The sequence below is a fragment of the Silene latifolia genome, chromosome 1 (genome assembly GCF_048544455.1).
Source record: "Silene latifolia isolate original U9 population chromosome 1, ASM4854445v1, whole genome shotgun sequence".
Taxonomy (NCBI): Eukaryota; Viridiplantae; Streptophyta; class Magnoliopsida; order Caryophyllales; family Caryophyllaceae; genus Silene; species Silene latifolia.
This window is the reverse complement of record NC_133526.1, coordinates 4,908,785-4,930,999: the sequence shown is the minus strand read 5'-3', so window position 1 is coordinate 4,930,999 and position 22,215 is coordinate 4,908,785. Positions and strand designations below refer to the sequence as shown.

Genomic DNA, 22,215 nt, shown 5'->3' with positions numbered 1-22,215 from the left:
TAATGTGTGTTTACAAATTACAAATTAGTAATAGTATCTCCTATTTATGGTATATAATTAATACTTGTATGATATAGTGCGAGGACCAATCAATACATATATATAAAGCAGAAACTTTTCAAGCGATATTAGAGAGTCCAACTTTTTTAGAATTCCTAACCAGAGTAGATTTCGAAACTTTTCAAGCGATATTAGAGAGTCCAACTTTTTTAGAATTTCTAACAAGAGTAAATTTCGAAACAAATTTAATAAAATTATCCTAATAAAAGTAGATTTTCTAATATTTTAATAAAGCCAGCATCCTAATATAAGTAGATTAAATTTATTTTAATCAGTTTATTCTAATATAAGTAGGTGATACTCAAAATACACAATGTAACTAATTATATGGTATACTAATTATAATATAAACATTATTCATATACTATATCGAGTTAATTAGATTTTACTCCCTTTTGAAATTTACATTTTTAAAATTACTCCCTTTTGAAATTTTTTGCTAAAATTACTTCCAAGTTGCATTTTTTCTTAAAATAACTTCAAAACTCCAATTTAAGTGACCTATTTCCTCTATTTTTGAACTTATTCCGTTTATACCTTAGTCAATTTATACTTTGAAAGGTATAACTATGTAGACAAATGGAGGGAGAGTTAAAAAACAGACAAAATAAGTCACTTAAATTGAAGTTTTGAAACAATTTTAGGAAAAATGCAACATAAGTGAGTAATTTTAGCAAAAAAAATTCAAAAGGGGGTAATTTTTAAAATGTGGATTTCAAAAGGTAGTAAAATATAATTAACTCTACTATATCTTAAATTTCATTTGTCATACTAACTGAAACCTAAAAATGTAGATTAAAAGGTAACTGAAAATTAAGAGGTGATAATTTAATTGGTTAAGCCAAAAAAATGTTTGGCAAACTAACTGAAATTTAGCTGTTTTTTTTGGTAAAATGATATAAAACGATATAATAAGTTCTCTATATTTCATATTATAAATTTAATGAATAAAAAAAACAGGTAACTAATTTCTTTGAAATAAAACCTAAATATGAGATTTTTCATGATCTCCCGGCCTTCCTCGTATCTAATTAATTACTTGTTGATGTTTTTTTTTTGCCAATATTTACTTATTTTTAACCCTATTATTAGTAGTGATCTTAAGTTTCATTTTTAATTTTATAATCTCCATCTAGGTAGCACGGACACTTCTCCTAATCAGTCGTCCCGTGTCCGACACCGTGTCGTGTTCGTGTCGACCCACTTACATAAATGAGTCGCTAAATGTCAACCCAAACCCGTTAATTTCATGTCGGATTCTTGTCGTGTTTTTGTGTCGTTTATTTGTTTGCCAGCTCTAATGTTGCGCCATAACAATAAACAAGAGTTAGGGACAGTTACTAAATCATGTTGAAATTTACCTGCCGAAACTTTTATGCTAAAAGCACTAATAATTCATCGGTTATCATCTATACCAATCACGATTTTTTTTTCATCAATGACAACTTAGTAGGACTTTTTTATCAAATGAAGAATATATTTTTACAAATAATCCTAATGGAAGCCCCGTGCATCGCACGGGCTTTCCAACTAGTACATAATAATTCACTTCAGCGGAAAAAATTGAGAGACATCTTATTCTTTTAGTAGAAGGGAGATGTGTTAAGTTACTTTCTAAAGTAATCATTATTGCATTATGAAAAATTTAGCAACTTATAGTTTATAGTTTAATACCAATTTTATTTTATTATAATGAAAAAAAATCATAATTTTGAATTTAATTAAAAGATTAGAGTATAATTATAATTATAATAAAATTATATTTTAAGGAAAATATAAATAGTTTATTAAAAGAAAGGTTTAATTGTTTCCTTTAATAAGACAAATGCATTTTGGAGGGAAACTAAGAGAATTTTTATTCTCTTAGTAGTAGGGGATTTGTTTATTTATTTCCGCAATAACAATAGGCTAATGAAAATCCAACCATCAAACCTTAATTCCATGGCTACTACATCATGCATGCATGACTCTTATCATTCGTATAAAGTGTCTTGATGATTTCTAAAGATATGTATAGAACTAGACAAGAAAAAAAATTATTCATTTGTTTTTATACTAGTATAAAGGAATATGTATCATATTAAGTAACCTAATTATCATTGCCATTGAGATTTTAAAAGAAGACATATTATATTATTTTGGACCTAAAGTTTTAAGAGATTTATATTATAAAGATGAGAGAGATATCCATATAATAACTTTGACCTGAAATTCAAAGTTTTAAGGGTGTGTAAGTATTTAACACCGTCTCATCAGTACAATATATTCATATTGTATAAGTGTAAGTGGCCAGAAGTCCACGTCTATGAGTATATGAACCGCTGTTCAATTTATAGCGGTCTTTATGAAAGGCAAATTTATTTGCGAATTAATTCTTGTTCACCTGAAGTTGAACAGTATAATGAGATATGAATTTGATCCATTCTTTGAAGTGAATGTGACATCTCATAAAGACTTTGTTTGTAATACAGATCAAGAATATGGCATTATGATAAGCCTAACATTGCGGCCTTAATTGAGCCTAATAATATGGCATTTGATGAGCCAAGTAAAGAAGCCTTAATTGAGCTTAATGATGTGGCCTTATTGAGCCAAATTTGTTCATTGAAAGAAATGAAAATATCTCATGAAAGTGAATATTTCATGAAAGGTCATATGAAAATACTCAAAGAGGAATATATTCCATATTGGAATATTGATGAGTCTTGCCTACATTTATGAGACACCTATTGTGTCCTATTGTTACATCATTTGTTCGGTTGAATAAAGTATTGTTAACCACAAGATTAACATGAGAAATATAGTCAACTAAAAATGTGGCGTGTGATAAGTTAAATTATTGAGATACATCCAATTCTGATTAAAGATTGCCGTGTATTTTTGGCAAACTAAGAAAGTTGACATGAAATGATTTAGATGTGACAAATTAAAGCCATCCGGGTTCTTACTATACCCGTTTTGATAAACCTTGAGTTTATCTTCAAGAAAAGATAAGTGTTGAAATTCTCTCGTGTATAAATTTTATTAAAAGCAAGACATTACACTGAGATTGAGTATGTATGATGTTGGAGATCTAAACACTACTCGATATTGAATAAAGAACTTAAATGATCGTGTATGGATTGACATTATATTGAGAGTAATCACATAATGATTTTTCTGATTAGTTCCCGTGATTAAAAATCACATTCAGATTTTTATATAAAATTGTTGATCTCTTAAACTGGGCATTGTAAATCAGCACATTTAATGTGACACCCCCATACTCTAAGTGCCTTACCAGGACCACTTAAGGTATGAGAACGTCACCATCTCGGTTTCCCGAGGCAATGATAATCATAAGACAATAACGAAACATACTTAAAAGTAAATAATGTTTAAAATGATTACATACCAACTCCAAAACTGATAAAAAGAAATACAAGTTCTCAAAACTGTCTACTCATCAAAACTATAAGAATGTCAGACACAGCGGAAGACTTCTAAACTGCAACGTGGTGACTCATCCCAGCTATCCCATACGCATTGTCTCATACCTGCTCAATAACTGCTCACCACCCCCGAATAGATCACCACAGTTTTTAAAACATTTAAACGGGGTCAATACTAATTACACAATACAAATCACAACAAAACAAATGCCAAACAGCTCAATCGTCACATCAACCCGAACTCCATCACCAACTCCTCAATACTGACTACACACTAAAGTGTGTAGCCCTGCTAGAGTACCCATCGCAACAGGTTACTCCTCGCCGCCAGTGGGGGGACCGCAGCCGTTCCCACCTAAGCCCCGCTCATCTCCATCGAGCGATAAACCCAAATCCATTAATGTGCACATCTCTTCTGTGGCGGGTTCCACAGAAGGCGAATCATGGGCGTGAAGCCACTCCCGCAAGTGACTCCACTCAGCCAGGGACGCACCCCGAAGAACACAGGCAGATCCAAGCAATCACAACTACTATCAACAATCAAATCCAACAACCGTCACAATACGAGTATGATAATATTCAACAATCACAAATCACAACCAACACATCATGTGACTAATACTGAGTAGGGAAACCCTACCTGGAATGCAAGCACAAGCAGACGATCTTAGCAGCTGTCTCAAAACCTTTCCTCTACGAATCCTCCTCCTAACACATAATCACATAATTACTAACAACACAACTAATCACAAAAACCCCTAATCCCATAAATTAGGGTTTAAACAAAGTCAATCAAATGCTATAAAATTGGTATGTAGATTTTACCCTTGACGCAAGGATCACAAAGACACAAAAAACGATGAAATCCGACCTCTCTAGCTCCGGAGTTTGCCAATAATGCGGCGAGGATGATTCAACGTAACTCCAAATCTTCTCTTGAAAGTTTTTAGGTTGTAAAAGTGTTTAGGAAAAAGTGACGAAAGCCTTATATATCATCCCCGCATTATTAACAAAACCCGTCAAATATCACCCGTAAAACCACTTACTCGATCGAGTAAGTAACATACTCGATCGAGTGCCGCTTACTCGATCGAGTGCCAAGGCTACTCGATCGAGTACCCTACAGACAGAACATTGTTTCGTTTACCAAAACATACTTACTCGACAGAGTAAGCCCCACTCGATAGAGTACCCCAAAGACTCATAAAACCGTAGTATTACATTTAAAGTCCAACTGCATTATATGTTTCTCCCCGAAATATTTTGTTATTGTACAAAGATGCCCATATAAATTCTCATCGATGATGTGAGAAATTGAGATCTAAGGTGGTTATGATAAATATTTATACTATACATTGGTTATAGTTTTTACCACCTTAGGGGGAGAAAAGTGAGTTAAAAGCTGGTAAAAACAAATATGATCCCATACTGAACCAGAAGTTCAGAGAAATGTTATACATTAAATTCATTGAGTAGAGCTTTTTGAATTTGATATAACAAAATGTTTTACCAGAAAATAATACAAGTACACATTAAGTGTAGTATAATAAAAGTCAAGATGAATTGACGGTTCCAATGAATGTGAAATAGCAAGTTCAAGCAGTTGGTATGATATATAATTGCTATATTTGAAGTGTCCCTGAAGTGACACGATATCTGAAGGATAATAGATGGCTTAAATGAATATAATGGTACCACATACATATTCAGATTCAGATATCATTAAACAGTACTGATATCATCAAGTGATGATGGAATTATATCGATATATTTATGGAACCTACTTACATTTGCGCGCGATATTTTGTGGACTTGATGATAGGGATTTTATATAAGTCCATTTTGATTGTCGACATATAATCAATGATTATAAATGAGCTCATGGACTAGAAGTCCAGTTATTGACCTGAAGTCAATCCAAATTATGAATATTGGAAAGAAAACTGATCAGTTTGCATTTTGAGTCATCATCATGTGCATATAGAGGGTAAGTTCATCATTGCATCTTAGTTTTAATATATACATTATTAGTATTATTGCATTGTTATTAGAATATGTTATTTAGAACTTAGTTTCATATCATATGCATGCACATGTTTCATAATATAATTTTGAATATATAAGTTGGAAAGGAGAAATATATTATGATATACTTCTTTGAGGATAACTCCCTATAGGAGCCTCTTATAAATGATCATCAATTGTTAATGGTTGATCAATTGAGTTATTGAAACATCTTGATGAAATATATAAACCTCTACAATACGATTGAAAGATATCGTGATTAGTTCCAAAATGGAACATCAAAACTCCTATAGAGTTTATTTGAAAAGTTATTGTCTCAACCTGAAGTTTGAGCATATGAGAATTTAGATTTAAATGAGCTTCATGCTAAACATGTGGATTTAGTTTATGGTTCAGAAGTATACCATAATTGAAAAAATGTAGTCAAAGTCTACAATGAGAAAGTCAATTCATACATATATGGTTTAGCAAAGAAAATCGCTCAAAGGTATTGGATGAATTATTCAATAATGATCGGATACATTCTCTTGAAGACAATGAGTTCAAGAAGGAAAGCTACACTCTTTTTCCCTTCAACTAGGTTTTTTGTCCCAATGGGTTTTTCCTAACAAGGTTTTTAATGAGGTAGCACTATAAGCGCATTATTACGCTATAGTCATGTCATCATGATTGTTGAGATGACAATTGGTTTAGACATATAATGTTATGTCATTTATTGAGGAGAAAGTATATTACTATTGCGGAAGTATTAATTGAAATGAAGACCCAAGAGTTATTCTGAAATGACCATATCCAGATTATGATATCCGAAGAAATATGATATTGAAGTTAACAAGAATTTCTATTAATTGAAGATGTCAAGTTTATCAATTACGATGAATTATAGTTTAATTCAACGATGGAGAAGTTACATCAAAGCATGGATCATTTCAAGTTATATCAAGTTATGTAATCATCAGGGGGAGTAAACACGCGCTGTACTCTTTTTTCCTTATCCATGGTTTTGTCCCACTGGGTTTTCCATGGAAAGGTTTTAACGAGGCGGCTATTATTATGCGTGTTTGAAGATTATTGTACTCTTTTCCTTTCTAGCGTTTTTCCCATAGGGTTTTTCTAGTAAGGTTTTTAACGAGGCTTCTTCTTCAGTATTGGACATCCAAGGGGGAGTGTTATGAAATCAATATATATATATATATATATATAAAAGAGGCTTTTTTCAGGCAATTCTAGAGTCTCCAACTATTCTAAAACACCTAAATAATTTTAAATTAAATTAATAAATTAATATTATTAAAACTAAATCTTAAAATTATTTTAAAAGTTAAAAATAAATAAATCTTAAAAGATAGAGAATTTGATAAAATGTCATATTTTAGTGAGATAGAATTTTACCTGAACTTAAATTGGCTATATGCATAAGACTAAGGAGTCGTCCCTATTATATAAACACACATGAACATAAAACTGAGAAATCAAGCGGATATACCCTAATAGCGATGCACGGAATTATTATTAAACAATTCCTAAGAACAAAAACATATTAAACCATCTTGCATATTATTGTTGTAAACACGTATCATCACTATATTAAAGTTATAGTGGTTGTTTGTATTAAGTTTAATTGAAATCTAATAGTCGTCCCTATTAGAGTCGTCCCTAATGCATTATTTTGTTTTTTTTGTCTTGATCTTATTAACTAAGTAATATAACCCTATTTGATTATGCATCGGTTTTCGTAGATTCTAAAATTGATTATCTACTCTTATGCAGGAGTAGAGATTCAAGTAGAGGTAGATTGAAGATTTGTCAAATCCTCACCCGTCTCTGTATGTTTTGCTAAAATTAAACCATCTTGCATGCGTTCATCATTGGACATTCATTTGAATTTATGATTTCCAATTACTTTGCTTTCATGTTATATCTGTAGAAAATTAATCATCGAAGAACACAAGGATTTATAACTTTAAGAAAATACGAGAGGTATTCGTTTTCTATTATTTGTGTTGTCAGTTTGCATGTTCCCTATTATTATCTATTTCCCGGTTGAACTAACAAGCTTTTTTTGTATTCAGATGTAATGAACTTGATGTAAGCCATGACTGCTAACAAGTATTCAAAGTTTGGTTATTATACATAAATTGGGTCTTAAACCTCTCATCAAACATTTATTATTGTGTGAGGCGGTCTCATAAAAAATAATTTTTTTTGTACAGAATATTATGAGACGGTCTTAGTCTATAATTTTTGTTCATCTAATACAAGAATAGAGGACAAGGACGCACAAATATGGTAATACGGAAACCCGGTGTTGGAAAAACGCTAGGGGAGTTGATATCACTTGATTAACTCAACACAAAAGAATCTCATAATTATTGTGGTGATGATTTTGGGTTCCTTCTTGATTTTTACTCCCATACGTAATTATGATATTTGAAGATTGATGTTTAACTCTTCTGCGTTAGTTGTTTGCAACAAATAGAGAGCATGATAATTGCAATTTAATTAAGATTATAACATAAACGAAGACAAACATGCCTCAAACACGACACCTATTTAAAAAATCACAAATTTACTAATAATTAGAAGGTCTATATAGTTACTCTTAACAGTCTCACATAAAAATGGTTACGCTTAACAGTCTCACATAAAAATGGTCTATATTCAATCACAAATTCTTAAAAAAGACGATAAAACACAAAATAAATATAGTCTATACTCAATAGTATTAATAATCATACTAACACTAAGTCTCATGATAATTATATCACTGTTTTGGTCTCTTCAGTTGGATTAGGGAATGAAATCTTACAATTTGCTTGACGAAATTTAAAAAGTGTTCACATCTTAGAAATTATTATTGTGTATAACCCGGGCAACCCCTGACATGAAATCTATTCATACATAATTGAAGAATAGGAAAGAACGTTTATCACAAATTGAAAATAAACTACTGCAAGAATTTGATCAATAATAGAATAGGTTATATAATTTTGAACGTAAGAGAATTCTAGCTGCGCAACTATACAATATCTATTTGAGTAGGATACAAGGTCTTTTTGTATACCTAAACACCTTTTATATTATGAGCATGATAGATATCGTTTTTCTCAATATTGGTTTGTTATTATACTATTACTATATATATTTAAGCAAAAAAGCATTTCTCTAATATTACAAATTTGATCAAATCATATGTGTAAGAGATTTGCACAAATCACGATCCTAGGTGTCGAACCCCAAATATTATGCAAAATGGTCTACCCAAAAGAGCAATCAATAATTATTATGGTGTTCTTTGGAGAGTAACAATTATCACACAAATTGACCAAAATATAGGTATATATTAGTAATAATTAAAATGCTTTAAAGCAACAATCTCGATCAAGATAAATATTTAGAAATTAATTCTAGATATTACCCGGCCAACGGCCGGGCATGAAATACCCGAGTTTCCTTCTTTTTCTTTTTTTTTTTCTGACAAAGAGTTTCCTTCTTTTTTTTAATCGCCTTGGTTGAACTAATTGAAGTATATTAACAATGTGAATTTAACACAAACCACAGTCCAACTCTGAAATCCGACCGACGGTGGTCCCTCAATTACCACTGTCGACGCTCGATGACCTGATGCTTCCCTCAACTACCATGAATCTGATTTCGCTTCGAATAAAAACAAACTCATTCACCTGCAAAAATCACCACACACCACCGGTGAATAAACCATGGACATTCACACGAGTGGCAGACGAGTCGTCGACGACAACTAATCTACCAAGTTTTTGATGTATGTACACTAATCTTTGATGTATCTAGCCACTATTTCAATGTATCTTAACATAGATACACACAATTAGTTATTAGGTACATCAAAATTGGTGTGAAATACATCAATATATAAACTAGATAGTAGATACACTAATTTCGATTAGTGCTGGATCGATTATGGTTGGACGGAGAAAGCAAATGTGACAATGGCAGATCCTTAATTAATTGATGAATTCGACAACGGAGATTGAATCGGAATGCACCACCATCTAGGTTTGCTTCGCCCACTGTCTGTGCTGGATCGAGGTTGTGTGAAATATTGGAGCAAAAAGGATGCGATGTGGGGTGGGCTTCTCAGGTGGTCAACGGAGTTAGAAACGACGACCTATGTAGATTAAAAAAAAAGCATCGCCTAATTAGTAAATTGAAGTAATTATTTGATTAAAATAGTTTTAACCGATTAGGAAATTGAAGTATGTTGAGAAAATAACAAAGAAATTAATTTGGGTGAGTAATGTAGTGCGTAACAATAAGATATGGTAAGCAAATTGAGAAGGGAAATTTACAGAGGAGAGTGAAAGTGGAAGGATGAGAGTGGGGTCAATATGTTGGTTTAGCTGTTTAGTGTAACTTGGGCTTGTGCAGTTGCGTGGATATATTTGTTTCCATCTAATATATATATATATATATATATATATATATATATATATATATATATATATATATATATATATATATATATATATATATATATATATATATATATATATATAGAGGCGGGATCTCGTGAGTTTGGTTGAAGAATTGAAGGGCTGAGATTTAATCGCGTAAAACAAAGTGAGAAGTTGAGATTAAAAAATCTAACGCAATTACAAGATTTACAACAGCCAAATAAAAATCAAAGCATATACCCCTCTCTCTCATAAATGGCGACAACGACTCATCTCCGCCGCCGTTTATCGATGGAGATCGCCGTGAAGGAGGAGACGGTGGTTACGATGGAGGATATGGAGGTGGTGTATCTCGTGGAGGATCCGAGTGGAGGTATTAATGAAATTGATTCAAATTCATACGTTTTTTGATGATTTGGGACTGATTAAATGATTTTTTTGGCGGAGATTCAGATTATTAAAGTGTTTTCATTCAATTTAGTTCGTTTTCTTCGATTTTTGAGTTTGTGATTGATTAGTTGATGTTTGGTTGAAATTCAGATGATAAACAAGCTTTTTCATCCAAATTCTTGCATTTTTCATTTAATTGTGACTGATTAGTTGATGTTTGGTTGAAATTCAGATGATTAAGGATGCAATAACAACTTTGAAAGGGAGAAACGGCTCGAGTCAATACGCGATTCAGAAATTCATAGAGGAGAAGGAGAAGAAGCTTCTGTCAATTTGCGTAAATTTGTTGCTTCTGGTCGTCTAGTCAAGGTCAAAGCATCTTACAAGCTTCCTGCAACTCGCTCTACTGCGGCAAAAGCAGCTGAGCCAACGAAAGTGAAGAAGGCGAAGCCTGCTGCTGTTAAGCCGAAGAAAGCAGTTACTAAGCCAAAACTCAAGGTGAAGGCAAAAACAAAGCCTACTAAAACAAGGAGCTTAGCTTCTGCAATGGCTAAGGCTAAACAAGGAGCTTAGCTTGCGTCGGGTTTTGGCAGCGGATATAGGGCTGCAGGGAAGCCTGGTGCGGCGCTTGCTGCAGCGGCTGCGGCGTCGCGGTCGATTAAGTCGAGGAGAGCGATGAGTTTGAGTTTGGTTGGGAAGGTGTCTGATAGTGATGGTGATGGATTGTTTGATGTTTCGGATCGGATTGAGTCGGTTTCTGGTGAGGTTGAGCAGAAATTGACGAGTATTGATAGTGGTGATGGAGGTAAACAAATATGTCCAGACTTTGCATATTGTTAGTTATTGAATGAGGTGCTGAGTTGAATCCATCTTGGCCTTCAACTTAGGTTAGATTACGATTAGTGCTCCTCTTGAATTAATATCGATCACACTTTCGATGGGATGCGTATAAGGTGTTTGATAGAATGCCTGAAAGAGATGTTGCTTCTTGGAATGCGATTATTGCTGGATTTGCTCAGAATGGGTATGCTAAGATTGAGTTAGAGTTGGTTTCGCGAATGTAGGAGGAGGATAGATTAAGGCCTGATTGGATTACTATGATTACGACTTTGCTTGTGACTACGGATATGGGTTATTTAGTTTTAGGCAAGTGTGATACAATTTTGACGCAAAAGAACTTTGTGTTAAAAAGCTTGTTGAAAATGTAGTGTAGTCATGTAGCAGTGAGGTTGAGCAGAGCTGATGAGTGGCTAAGGAGGTTGAGTCAAAATAGTATCTAACTAGAGATGTCTACTCTCTCTAGTGTCAAAATTGTTTGAGGATTTTATTATATATACACTTAACACAATAACACTACAATAACAGTAGAGTAACACCACAATAACACCAGAATAATAGCACAATAACATGTGGTAAAAAAAGCGTAAAAAAATTAAAGTAGTAAAAAAAATCAAAGTGAGACCGGAATAACATCACAATAACAGCAGAATAACAGTAGAATAACAGCACAATAACACGGGGTAAAAAAAAAACAGGAAAAAAAAGTCAAAGTTGTAAAAAAAATCAAAGTGACAGGAATAACATCACAATAACACCAGAATAACAGCACAATAACATGCGGTAAAAAAAGAGTAAAACAATCAAAGTAGTAAAAAAAATCAAAGGGGACACCGGAATAACAGTAGAATAACAGCACAATAACACGTGATAAAAAAATAAAAAAAAAATCAAAGTCGTAAAAAAATCAAAGTAACAGCAGAATAACATCACAATAACAGCGGAATAACAATAACATGTGGTAAAAAAATAGAAAAAAAAATCAAATTCGTAAAAAAAATCAAAGTAAAAAAGGCACAATAACACGAGTTAAAAAAATACGAGCAAAAAAATTTTTTTAAGTAAAAAAAAAAAAATTGGTACAAAAAGAAAAAGAAAAAAAGGAAACATAATGAGAAAATTAGACAAAAAAATAAGAGAAAAAAAAAATCGAAGTTGTAAAAAAAAGCATAATAACACGAGGTAAAAAAAAGGAGATACAAAAATTAAAGTAAAAAAAAAAGAGTAGCACTAGAAAAAAGAGAAATAAGTAAATGACAGTGTTTTTATATGACATGTAAGATTAGATCTTGGCCATTCATCCCTAATGTAATCTAATGGTTGAGATTTCCCCAACTCACAACTCACCATAAGAACCAACTCACCAAATCCAATCTCTCTCTCTCTCTCTCTCTCTCTATATATATATATATATATATATATATATATATATATATATATATATATAATAAAATAATGTTATAGTGTTTGGGTTGGTTTCAATTATACATTATTTATATTTATTTTGAGTTTTTACTCACTAAACCCCATACGAAGTATTTGCATTTTTTTTAAAGTAAAATCATTAATATTAACCAATAAGACAATCAGCTATCTCGGGCAACAACTACTATTGGTAAAATATTATATGGATGTTAATTAATATTTATAATTGTGAACACCGCTTAAAATGGTAAAAAAGTTCCATAACAATTAAAAGAGAATCAAATTTGAAACCCGTGCAACGCACGGGCACAAAATCTAGTATTATTATATAGCTGCACATATTTTTGAATACTCTAGAATATATTGTCTTATGGAAACCTTTCCCCATTGTATTGTATATATATACCCTTCATAATGGAATAAGAACACAGTTCTATCTCTCTCTACCTTCTCTCTACAATTCTCTCCTCTTTATTTCACAACATTAAAAAGATAATTTCCTAATTTGACTGCACACTTTTCTCCCAATTGAATTTTAAAAAGTCTATTTTAGAAAATCAGAAAATCCCTTGTATTCCCTAACAAAAAACCCTAGCAAGATGGGCAAAACGAACAGGAAAAGTAAAAATCGAAGAGTCGACAGACTTAGTTCTCTCCCGGACGACATTCTTATCGTAATTATCTCCTTTCTTCCTCTCCAATTAGCCATCGCTACCGGGACTTTATCTCGTCGATGGCGTAGTCTGTGGACTAACACAAACTCTATCGACATCCACCTCGGTTACGCTGATAAGTTACGTCGTAATCTCGGTACCACATTGAATAATACCATGAGAAAAATTACCTCACCTTTTATCCATAGCTTCAGTTTCGAATTTGTTGATACTTACTTTAATCTGAAATTTTGGGCACCTTATTTGGATATTATGATTCGCGACGTTTGTAGCCGGAACGTTCATCAACTTAAGGTAACATGGTGTACACCTTATTGTTGGGATATTAATTTTATATTACCAAGTGTTATTTTTCAAACGCAGTCGCTAGTATCGATTGAATTAGTCTGCAAACCTGGCACGTTTTTTCATAAAGATTGGCAATTCCCGGAGGATTGTGATACCATTAATCTTCCAAATTTGAAGAACTTAACCGTTCACTTTGGTCGGAATTATCAATGGATTGAAAAATTAATTAAGGCTTGTCCGTCACTCGAACAATTGTCATTAAATTGTTCGGCTAGGAATATCCACGGGTCTTTGCAAAGGCGCACATTTGTGATTAATTCCCCAAATTTAGAATACTTGGATATTTCCGCTCCAAAATACATGACTTTTTCCTTTGAAGACGATCCAATTGTGCTCCGTGAAGCGAAAATCGAATTTACTGATCTCCCCCAAGTTCGATTGGATAAAGATAAATTGTCTAGATTGTATAAGGCGGTTTCTAATGTAAAGATCCTTACCATTGATAGTTCTGCAGTAGATGCCTTATCTAGAGTTTTAATTTGACCCTCAAATTTTGCTATGTCGATGACCATAAGGAGCAGCTGTTATACGGAAAGCCTGTCAATGTAAGCACCTCACAAAGGTCAAGTTACTCATAATTTATACGGAGTACTATGTATGCATTATGGAGGATTAGCTCTTAATATAGGCTGAATGATGTAATTAGATAGATGCCAAAGGAATATTACCTTAAGACTCATTCTTTTGAACTTAATTTCGGTTTCTATATGTTCAGTTTAGTTGCGCTATATTAATTCTAGTATAAACTTACTTTTGTTTTTACTAAATAAAAGAAAATTTGCCATAAGAGTCGAGTTCCGGTTATTAATTTAGTCTCGAGTCGGGGGAGTTTTAAAATAACAATTTTTGTTATTAATTTGCCATGGATACAAGTTCACAAAGTAACAATTTTTGTTTTTTCAAATTAATCGTATTTACGAGACGTTAAGTTTGGAAAAAAAGATGGGACATGCTAAATTCTACACATCATTTTACTAAATCCCGCACAATTTCTCACCTTATTCCGAATATACCCCTCTCATTTCTCACACCGACCAAAAGAAAAAAAAAATAAAAAACCCCAAAAAATAAACATTACTCACCTTCGCCCCCTCCCAATCAATTGATGATCCCCTACCACACAACCTCCCTGCACCGGCGGCCACCCTCCCCCGCCCCCTACACATTCTGGCCACCCCTCCCAACGCCGAGGACCACGTACATCGGCCAAACAGACGCGAACTCTGCGCCAATAGAGACATTGTACTCCGGCGATAGTGGTCGATGACGATAAATATTGCAGCTAGCAACTAAATCTGAAAAATGCTTTTTCGGTTGATCCATCATCAATCAAATGAGTTCAATATTTGCAGCCTTACAATTTGCATTGTTTATTTGTCAAAAAAGTCGGCCGTTTCAATTGAATCAACCTATAGAGTATCAAATTAATCCATCCATTCAAACCCTAATTGTTAAAAGAAAACCCCATTTTTTAACATTAATTAAATCAATTTAAAAACGGTTTTAATAATATTGTTGATAAAACGGAGAAATTATATGTGCGAACTACAATCATAATTGTGAAGTTGTTAATGAATTGGTTAGGTTTGAGAGAGAGAGGGGGATAACTCTTTTTGGTTTTTTTTTATGACGAAGGGTAGTTTTGGAATATTAAGATGAAGTGTGTAGGATTTAGCAAAAAAGTGTGCGGGATTTACTTAATCCCGCACATTTTTGCCCCTTATTCCGAATGTGCCCCTCTCATTTCTCAACTCACCAAGAGAGAAACAAGAGAGAATGAAAGAAAAAAAATGCAATTAAGGTACACTACCCCAAAACCCAACCACCCAACCACCCGACAACCCGTCCCCCATCAGCCACCACCCTCCCAAAGCCGCCGACCACCACTCCACACCGCCGTTCTAGCGCCAACCAGTCATCCCTGCTTCTCTCCCGCGCCGACGACCCCTTCCTCGCTCCTAGAACCTACACTCATGACTACCCCTCCAACAACCTACAACCGGTAGCAACCGCAGCAATACTACCACTACAACCACCACTCGACGCCGCCCCCTCCGACCACCCTATTCCAGAATAACGACCCTTAACCATTCCTTCAACAACCCAACTCAATCCAAACCCTAATTGTAAAAATCCGCTTTTTAATAAAAAAAAAACATTAGCTAAATCGATTATAAGATGGGGCATAATATAAATTGTTGATAAAACGGCGAGATTACGTGCTAATAATGTGAGAATTACTATCCAAATCGAAAGATTAACGGATTGATTAGGTTTAGAGAGAGAGAGAGAGAGGGGTAGAACATATTTTTAATTTTTTTTAGTAGAAGAGAAATTATGGAAGATTAGGGTAATATGTGCGGGAATGAGTAAATTAATGTGCGGGATTTAGCAATTACGTTATATTAAACCATCTCATTCTTTACACATCCTATCTCCAGGCTCCATCCTTCACAGAGCATGAGCTTGGTCTTACTTGTCATGTGCTCATGAAACAAAACTCAAACTCGAGCTCATCTGTGCTTAAAAAATTGAGCTTCTTATTAATCTTGCGAGTTTAAGCCCAAGCTCAAGCAGAGCCTATATAAAATTGTTAAACAAATACTCTTTGCTAAAAAATGCTACTGCAAAAAAAAAAAAAATATATTCTTGTTTATTTTTTCCTAAGGATGTGTTAAGAAATGCTATTGTATTTTCATATTTATAATGTCATATATTTATATTATTTACCCAATTTCAAAGGACACGATATCCGTATATTTTATTGCACAACGTTAAATAAATCACACTATATCAATTAAACTAAATAAAAGTAAATTTAGCCATAAAATCGGGTTTTTCAAATGGGTTTGGGTTCGGAATTTGAACTAATTTGGTCAAGGCTCGAGTGTTAGGTATCAAAATCTTTGGGCCATATCCATAAACCCACAAACCTAAAATGGTAGTACAAACGTATAAATACCCATCGACAAACTAAGCGCCCTTCCCGACGACATTCTTATTGGAATTATCGCCCGTCTTCCTCTCCCTCAAGCCATCGCCACCGGGTCTTTATCCCGTCGATGGTACGGTCTATGGACTAACCGTAATACCACTATTCAAATAACCAATCGTAATTACAACTGCTTGCTTAAATTCTTTACCACTTTTGATAATTTCATGACCTACATTTTTACATCACCCGTCATCCATAGTTTCAGTTTCGAGGTACTCGATGTGGATAACCCTTGCATTTGGCTGCCTTCCTTTGATTCTAAGCTCAAACAAATTTGTGAGCGGAACGTCCGTCAACTTAAGGTAACATTCCCTATTAAGTACTATGGTAATGGTAATCATACGATTGATTTCCCAAATGTGGTTTTTCGCACGCAGTCGTTGGTGTCGGTTGAGTTTTGCTCAACGCATGTGATAGATGAACCATCTCAACCAAAACCTTAAGGTGATGGTTGAGGCCCAACTATTATAATTATTCCTATTACGCTCCCTCACTCAAATGCCCATTGGGCTTGAAGAGTGGTTGGTTGTGCACCGGCTCCCTCGTACCGTGTGCTGGGTTTCCACTTCGAGTTTTTGAGGAGTTTTGAGGTTGCCAGGATTTGAACCCGTGACCTTCGGTCACACTAGGTGATGGTTGAGGCCCAACTATTATAATTATTCCTATTAGCATGGTTGGCGATTGCCTGAATCGATCAATCTTCCCAATCTTAAGAATTTAACTCTTTATTTTTGTCCTTCAAATTGCGATTGGCTCGAGAAACTAACCAAGGCCTGTCCATCACTAGAAGAAGTGTCTTTAAGGTACGAGGATCATGACTGCTTTTGTAGGACGTACTTCAGAAATTACTCGTTTAATATTGAGTGTAGCCATCGAAATTTAAGACGTTTGTTTATAAACTTCGAAAAAAGCGAATACCTTAGATTTCGTATTAATGCCCCAAAGATAGAGTATTTGTCTGTTCGTGCTCCGAAATCTATGACTTGTTCCTTTGAAGAGGAACCAATTGTGTTGCGCGAAGCAAACATCGAAATTACTACCTTGCATTACCGTACATACGATGAAATAACGTCAAAATTTTATGAGGATATTTCTAAGGTTCGGGTCCTGTCGCTCCATGCTTTTGCACTAGATAATTTTCCTACCACCTTGCTTCGAAAGGCTACTAGCCTTACACTAGACATGAAACGGTCTAACGAGGCGAAGATGGCGCTGTCGTCCTTCCTGGAACTATGTCCTTTATTAGACGCTTTGACCCTTAAATTCTTGGATTTTGGAAAGAATAACAGAAAATGGATCCTCCCGAAACCTTGCCATGAAAGCGGCTTACCACAATCACTTAAGACAGTCGCGTTCGAAGCCCTTTGGTACACTTATTACAAGCCGGTGAAATCTTTATTAAATTTAATAGAGTATTTCTTAAAAAGGGCAACATGTTTGGAGCATTTCAAGGTTGATGCAAGAGGTTGCCCAAATTTCGAATCAGGAAGTGTAGAGAGTAAACAAAATACAGAATTGATGTTTTGTAATCTACTCTTCCATTGTCCTACGACTTCGATTGGGTGTGAGGTTGAATTCGTCGGGAGATTTTTCAAGATGTCTCGAAAAGCCGGCCCCAAAGTAACTCGTTCTGATGGCCAAGTTATCCCTTTTAGTCGTTTGCCAAGGCATATCAAGTTATCCCACACAAATCAATCACACGTTGACGAGGACACTCACCTCATCCCCGTCTCTACTCACCACGACAACCCCATCACCGAACCCCCAATTGCATCAACTTCAAACATAGAGCCTCCACCACCATCCACATCACCCCGAGCCTCCGCCAAAGACCCCGACAACTCCACTGACCCTACTGACCCCACGGCCCCTATACCGCCACCATCCATGGGCAAAGGACAACGCATCAAAATCCCGAATTCCCGTCATAAAGATTTTATGAAAACGTCAAAACGCTCCTCGACATAAGTTCTCGCCACCTCGACATCATCTTGGGTACACCTTACCCGATCTCTCATTTCATTGCTTATGATAATTTTTCCCCTAACTATAAGTGTTTTTTGTCGGCCGTGACTAAGAACCACGAGCCTAGTACTTTTAATGAGGCAATGCAGGTACAACATTGGCAAGACGCAATGAAGCGCGAGATCGACGTACTCGAAAGGAACAATACTTGGACACTTGAAGACCTTCCTCCTGACAAAAAGGCTATCGGGTCCAAGTGGGTCTATAAAATTAAATACAACGCCGATGGTACTATTGAACGCTACAAGGCCCGATTAGTGGTCATGGGAAATCGTCAAATTGAAGGGGTCGATTATAATGAGACATTCGCCCCAACTATTAAAATGGTGACAGTTCGCACGCTCCTTGCTATCGCCGCAGCCAAACGTTGGGATATCCATCAAATGGATGTTCACAACGCTTTTCTCCATGGCGACCTTCATGAAGAAGTCTACATGAAGCCCCCACCAGGATTCTCCTCCACAACAAATGGTAAGGTTTGCAGGTTACGAAAATCTCTATACGGTCTTCGTCAGGCCCCGCGTTGTTGGTATGCCAAACTTGCTTCCGCTCTAAAATCTTATGGCTTCCAACAATGCCCCTACGATCACTCTCTTTTTTCTTTCACTAAAGCCATGGTTGAGCTTCATGTTTTAGTCTACGTTGACGACCTTGTCATTTGTGGTAACAACGCCTCTAAAATCGACCACTTTAAGAAATATTTAAGTACTTGTTTCCACATAAAAGACCTTGGCCCACTTAAATATTTTCTGGGCCTCGAAATAGCCCGAAGTACCAAAGGACTATTTATCTCACAACGGAAATACACCCTCGACATTTTGACTGAAACCGGACTCCTCGGCTCCAAGCCTGCGGCAGTCCCTATGGAACCCAACCATCGTTTGGGTTTATCCGCCTCAAACATTCTCACGGACCCTCAGCCATACCGGCGCCTCGTCGCTCGACTTGTCTACCTCACCATTACCCGACCCGAACTTACATATTCCGTTCATACTCTTGCACAATTTATGAATGCTCCACGGCTTGACCATTGGCAAGCCGCGTTACAAGTTGTTCGTTATCTTAAATCTAGCCCAGGTCAAGGACTTCTCTTCAGGCCCACGGACAATTTGAGTTTACATGCCTACTGTGACGCGGACTATGCTAGCTGCCCGACATCACGTCGCTCTCTCTCCGCTTACATTGTTTTCCTTGGAGGCTCCCCCATCTCGTGGAAAACTAAGAAGCAAAACACGGTCTCAAAATCGTCCGCCGAATCCGAATATCGAGCTATTGCATACACGGTCTGTGAATTAAAATGGCTCAAAGGCCTCCTTCATTTTCTCGGGGTTCGACATGATAAGCCGATCGAGGTCTCATGCGATAGTCAATCCGCTCTCCATATCGCTCGCAATCCGGTCTTTCATGAACGGACTAAACACATTGAGGTTGACTGTCACTTTATCCGCGACGAGATCACAAATGGAACCATATGACCGAGCTATGTTCATACCAAGCTTCAGCTAGCTGACATCTTTACCAAAGCCCTTGGCCGGATTCCATTCGATGATTTACTCTCCAAGCTGGGCGTCTCATCCCTCCACGCACCAGCTTGAGGGGGGGTATTACGAAGCCCACACACGAGCCCAGTCCAACTCCTCCAACGGACAAATATGCTTCCAACGGCTCTCCTATTTTCTCTCAAGGCAATTATATTCCATGCCTTCCATAACTTATATTGTAAATATTTTCCTTGTATATTGCATCTCCTTAGCCATATAAATAGAATAGGTTGTAATTACACAATACATATTCAATAATATATGATTACTGATATTACACATTCATAATAATCTTGTTGCTTTTGTTGGGTGTTAGTATTATATGGTATTCATGTAATCGGATGGTATACAAAAAAAAAAAATTCATTGATAAAGCATAGAATTTTACAAAATTTATCGCCTTGTTTTGTTCTTGTTTTTTATGCACCGAATTCCATCAGAACTCTTTATCCATGTTTTATCAATATTCACGGCTAATCCCTTTTTATTGTCACAAAAAGATACAAAGACATACATTGTAGATTTGTCACACAAAGATACCTCAACGATACCTCAACGGTATCTCATGGGTTTGAGGTATGAGTATAAAACCTTCATTTTCGTCAAATAAACACATGGGTATGAGTTTGGTTCATTCCAAACCTATACCTCATACTTATATTGGATGAACCAAACGCCCCATTAGATGTAGTGTTATACTCCCTATATTCCACTTTTATTTGTCCTCTTTTTGTTCAATATATATTCCAAATTAATTGTACTATTTTTAAATATAGTAAATAAATATAGTGAACTATCTATTATAACTCTGGTTAAACAACCTCTCCATTTCAATTTTGATTATATGGTGTCTCGCTCTAACTTTATTGGTCAAGGGGTATTTTTGATATTTTACCAATTTTTTTTTTTAAATATGACATTTAGTCAAACTAGACAATAAAAGAGTGAATGGAGGGAGACAAGAGTATTATACTCCTTTGCCCGGTCATTTGTTTACCTTTGATTTTGACGTAATGAAGAAGAAAAGAGGATGGAGCCAGCAAATTATTGGATGACAAGTGGACCAAATTGAGCTTGAATGATCAAATTACTCATAAAAAATATTCATCCCCCTTATACTAAAAGAATAAGAGATCTCCAAAATTTTCCCGCGCCTAAATGAATTTGGCTGTAATTGAGCTTTCATTATATCGTATCTGTAATTGGCTTTTATCAAATCATATTTGTAATTGAGCTTTTATTATATTATATCTACAATTGGATTATACTGAATTTCTCCTTTTCCACCGATTAATACAAAATATTATTAATAATAAATTTTACAATTAAATTTCAAATTGAGTTAAATATCAGTTTTATAATTGTTATTTTCTTTAATAATTTATCTAAAACCGTGCATTCACGCGGGATCTATACTAGTAACATATAGAAAGATAAATAATTAACTGAAACACACAAAATGAGATAGGTAACCAAATGAACGGGACGAATATAGTACTCCCCCTATTCTCAATAACTCTCCTTATTCATGGAGGACACGGAAATTAAGGGAGGGAGTATTATTATATGGTAAAGTATTGTAGGTGATTAAAATAAGTATTATTGTGGGGGTGAGGTGATTAAAATAAGTATTGTTGTGGGGTAATGTGATTAAAATAAGATAAAGTATGAGTATTATGGGGTATTGTTATGGAGTGAGACAGAGGTGATTAAAATAAGTATAAAAGTTTACCAAATAAGGAAATAGGAAGAATATTGTAAATAGATGAAAAAGGAAATATAGAGAGTTTTTGAGGATATGAGGGAGTATGTATTTTCTTTTCAAATTTGTATCTTATAATTTACACACAATACCATTATTCGTATTTATTATGTCAACAAAATATATATACCCCGTACTAATTAGAGATTCATAAAGAATAATTGAACTCCGCTTTATAAGTAAGGGCAACTCTACCCATTACCAATTGGTTTGGGATGTAACCCTAGACTTATAAAGTGGACACTCTTCCCTCCTTGACGGGTATAACC

The 22,215-nt window shown here is 34.9% G+C and overlaps 1 protein-coding gene across 1 annotated transcript; it reads left to right on the top strand.

Moving 5' to 3' along the window:
• The first annotated feature begins 11,014 nt into the window (after nucleotides 1–11,014).
• Nucleotides 11,015–14,106, top strand: LOC141628095 (putative F-box/LRR-repeat protein At5g02700). The gene is made up of 3 exons (XM_074441294.1): nucleotides 11,015–11,144; nucleotides 13,307–13,569; nucleotides 13,639–14,106. The coding sequence occupies exons 1-3, from the start codon at nucleotides 11,015–11,017 to the stop codon at nucleotides 14,104–14,106; spliced, it is 861 nt and encodes a 286-aa protein (XP_074297395.1).
• The last annotated feature ends 8,109 nt before the right edge of the window (nucleotides 14,107–22,215 follow it).

Bases quoted from the DNA above. Each gene is read 5' to 3' on its own strand.
- LOC141628095 (XM_074441294.1), top strand. From the start codon at position 11,015: ATGAGTTTGAGTTTGGTTGGGAAGGTGTCTGATAGTGATGGTGATGGA. The intron at 11,145-13,306 runs GTAAACAAATAT...CTCTCCAATTAG, and splicing joins TATTGATAGTGGTGATGGAG to CCATCGCTACCGGGACTTTA. The intron at 13,570-13,638 runs GTAACATGGTGT...TTTCAAACGCAG, and splicing joins GGAACGTTCATCAACTTAAG to TCGCTAGTATCGATTGAATT.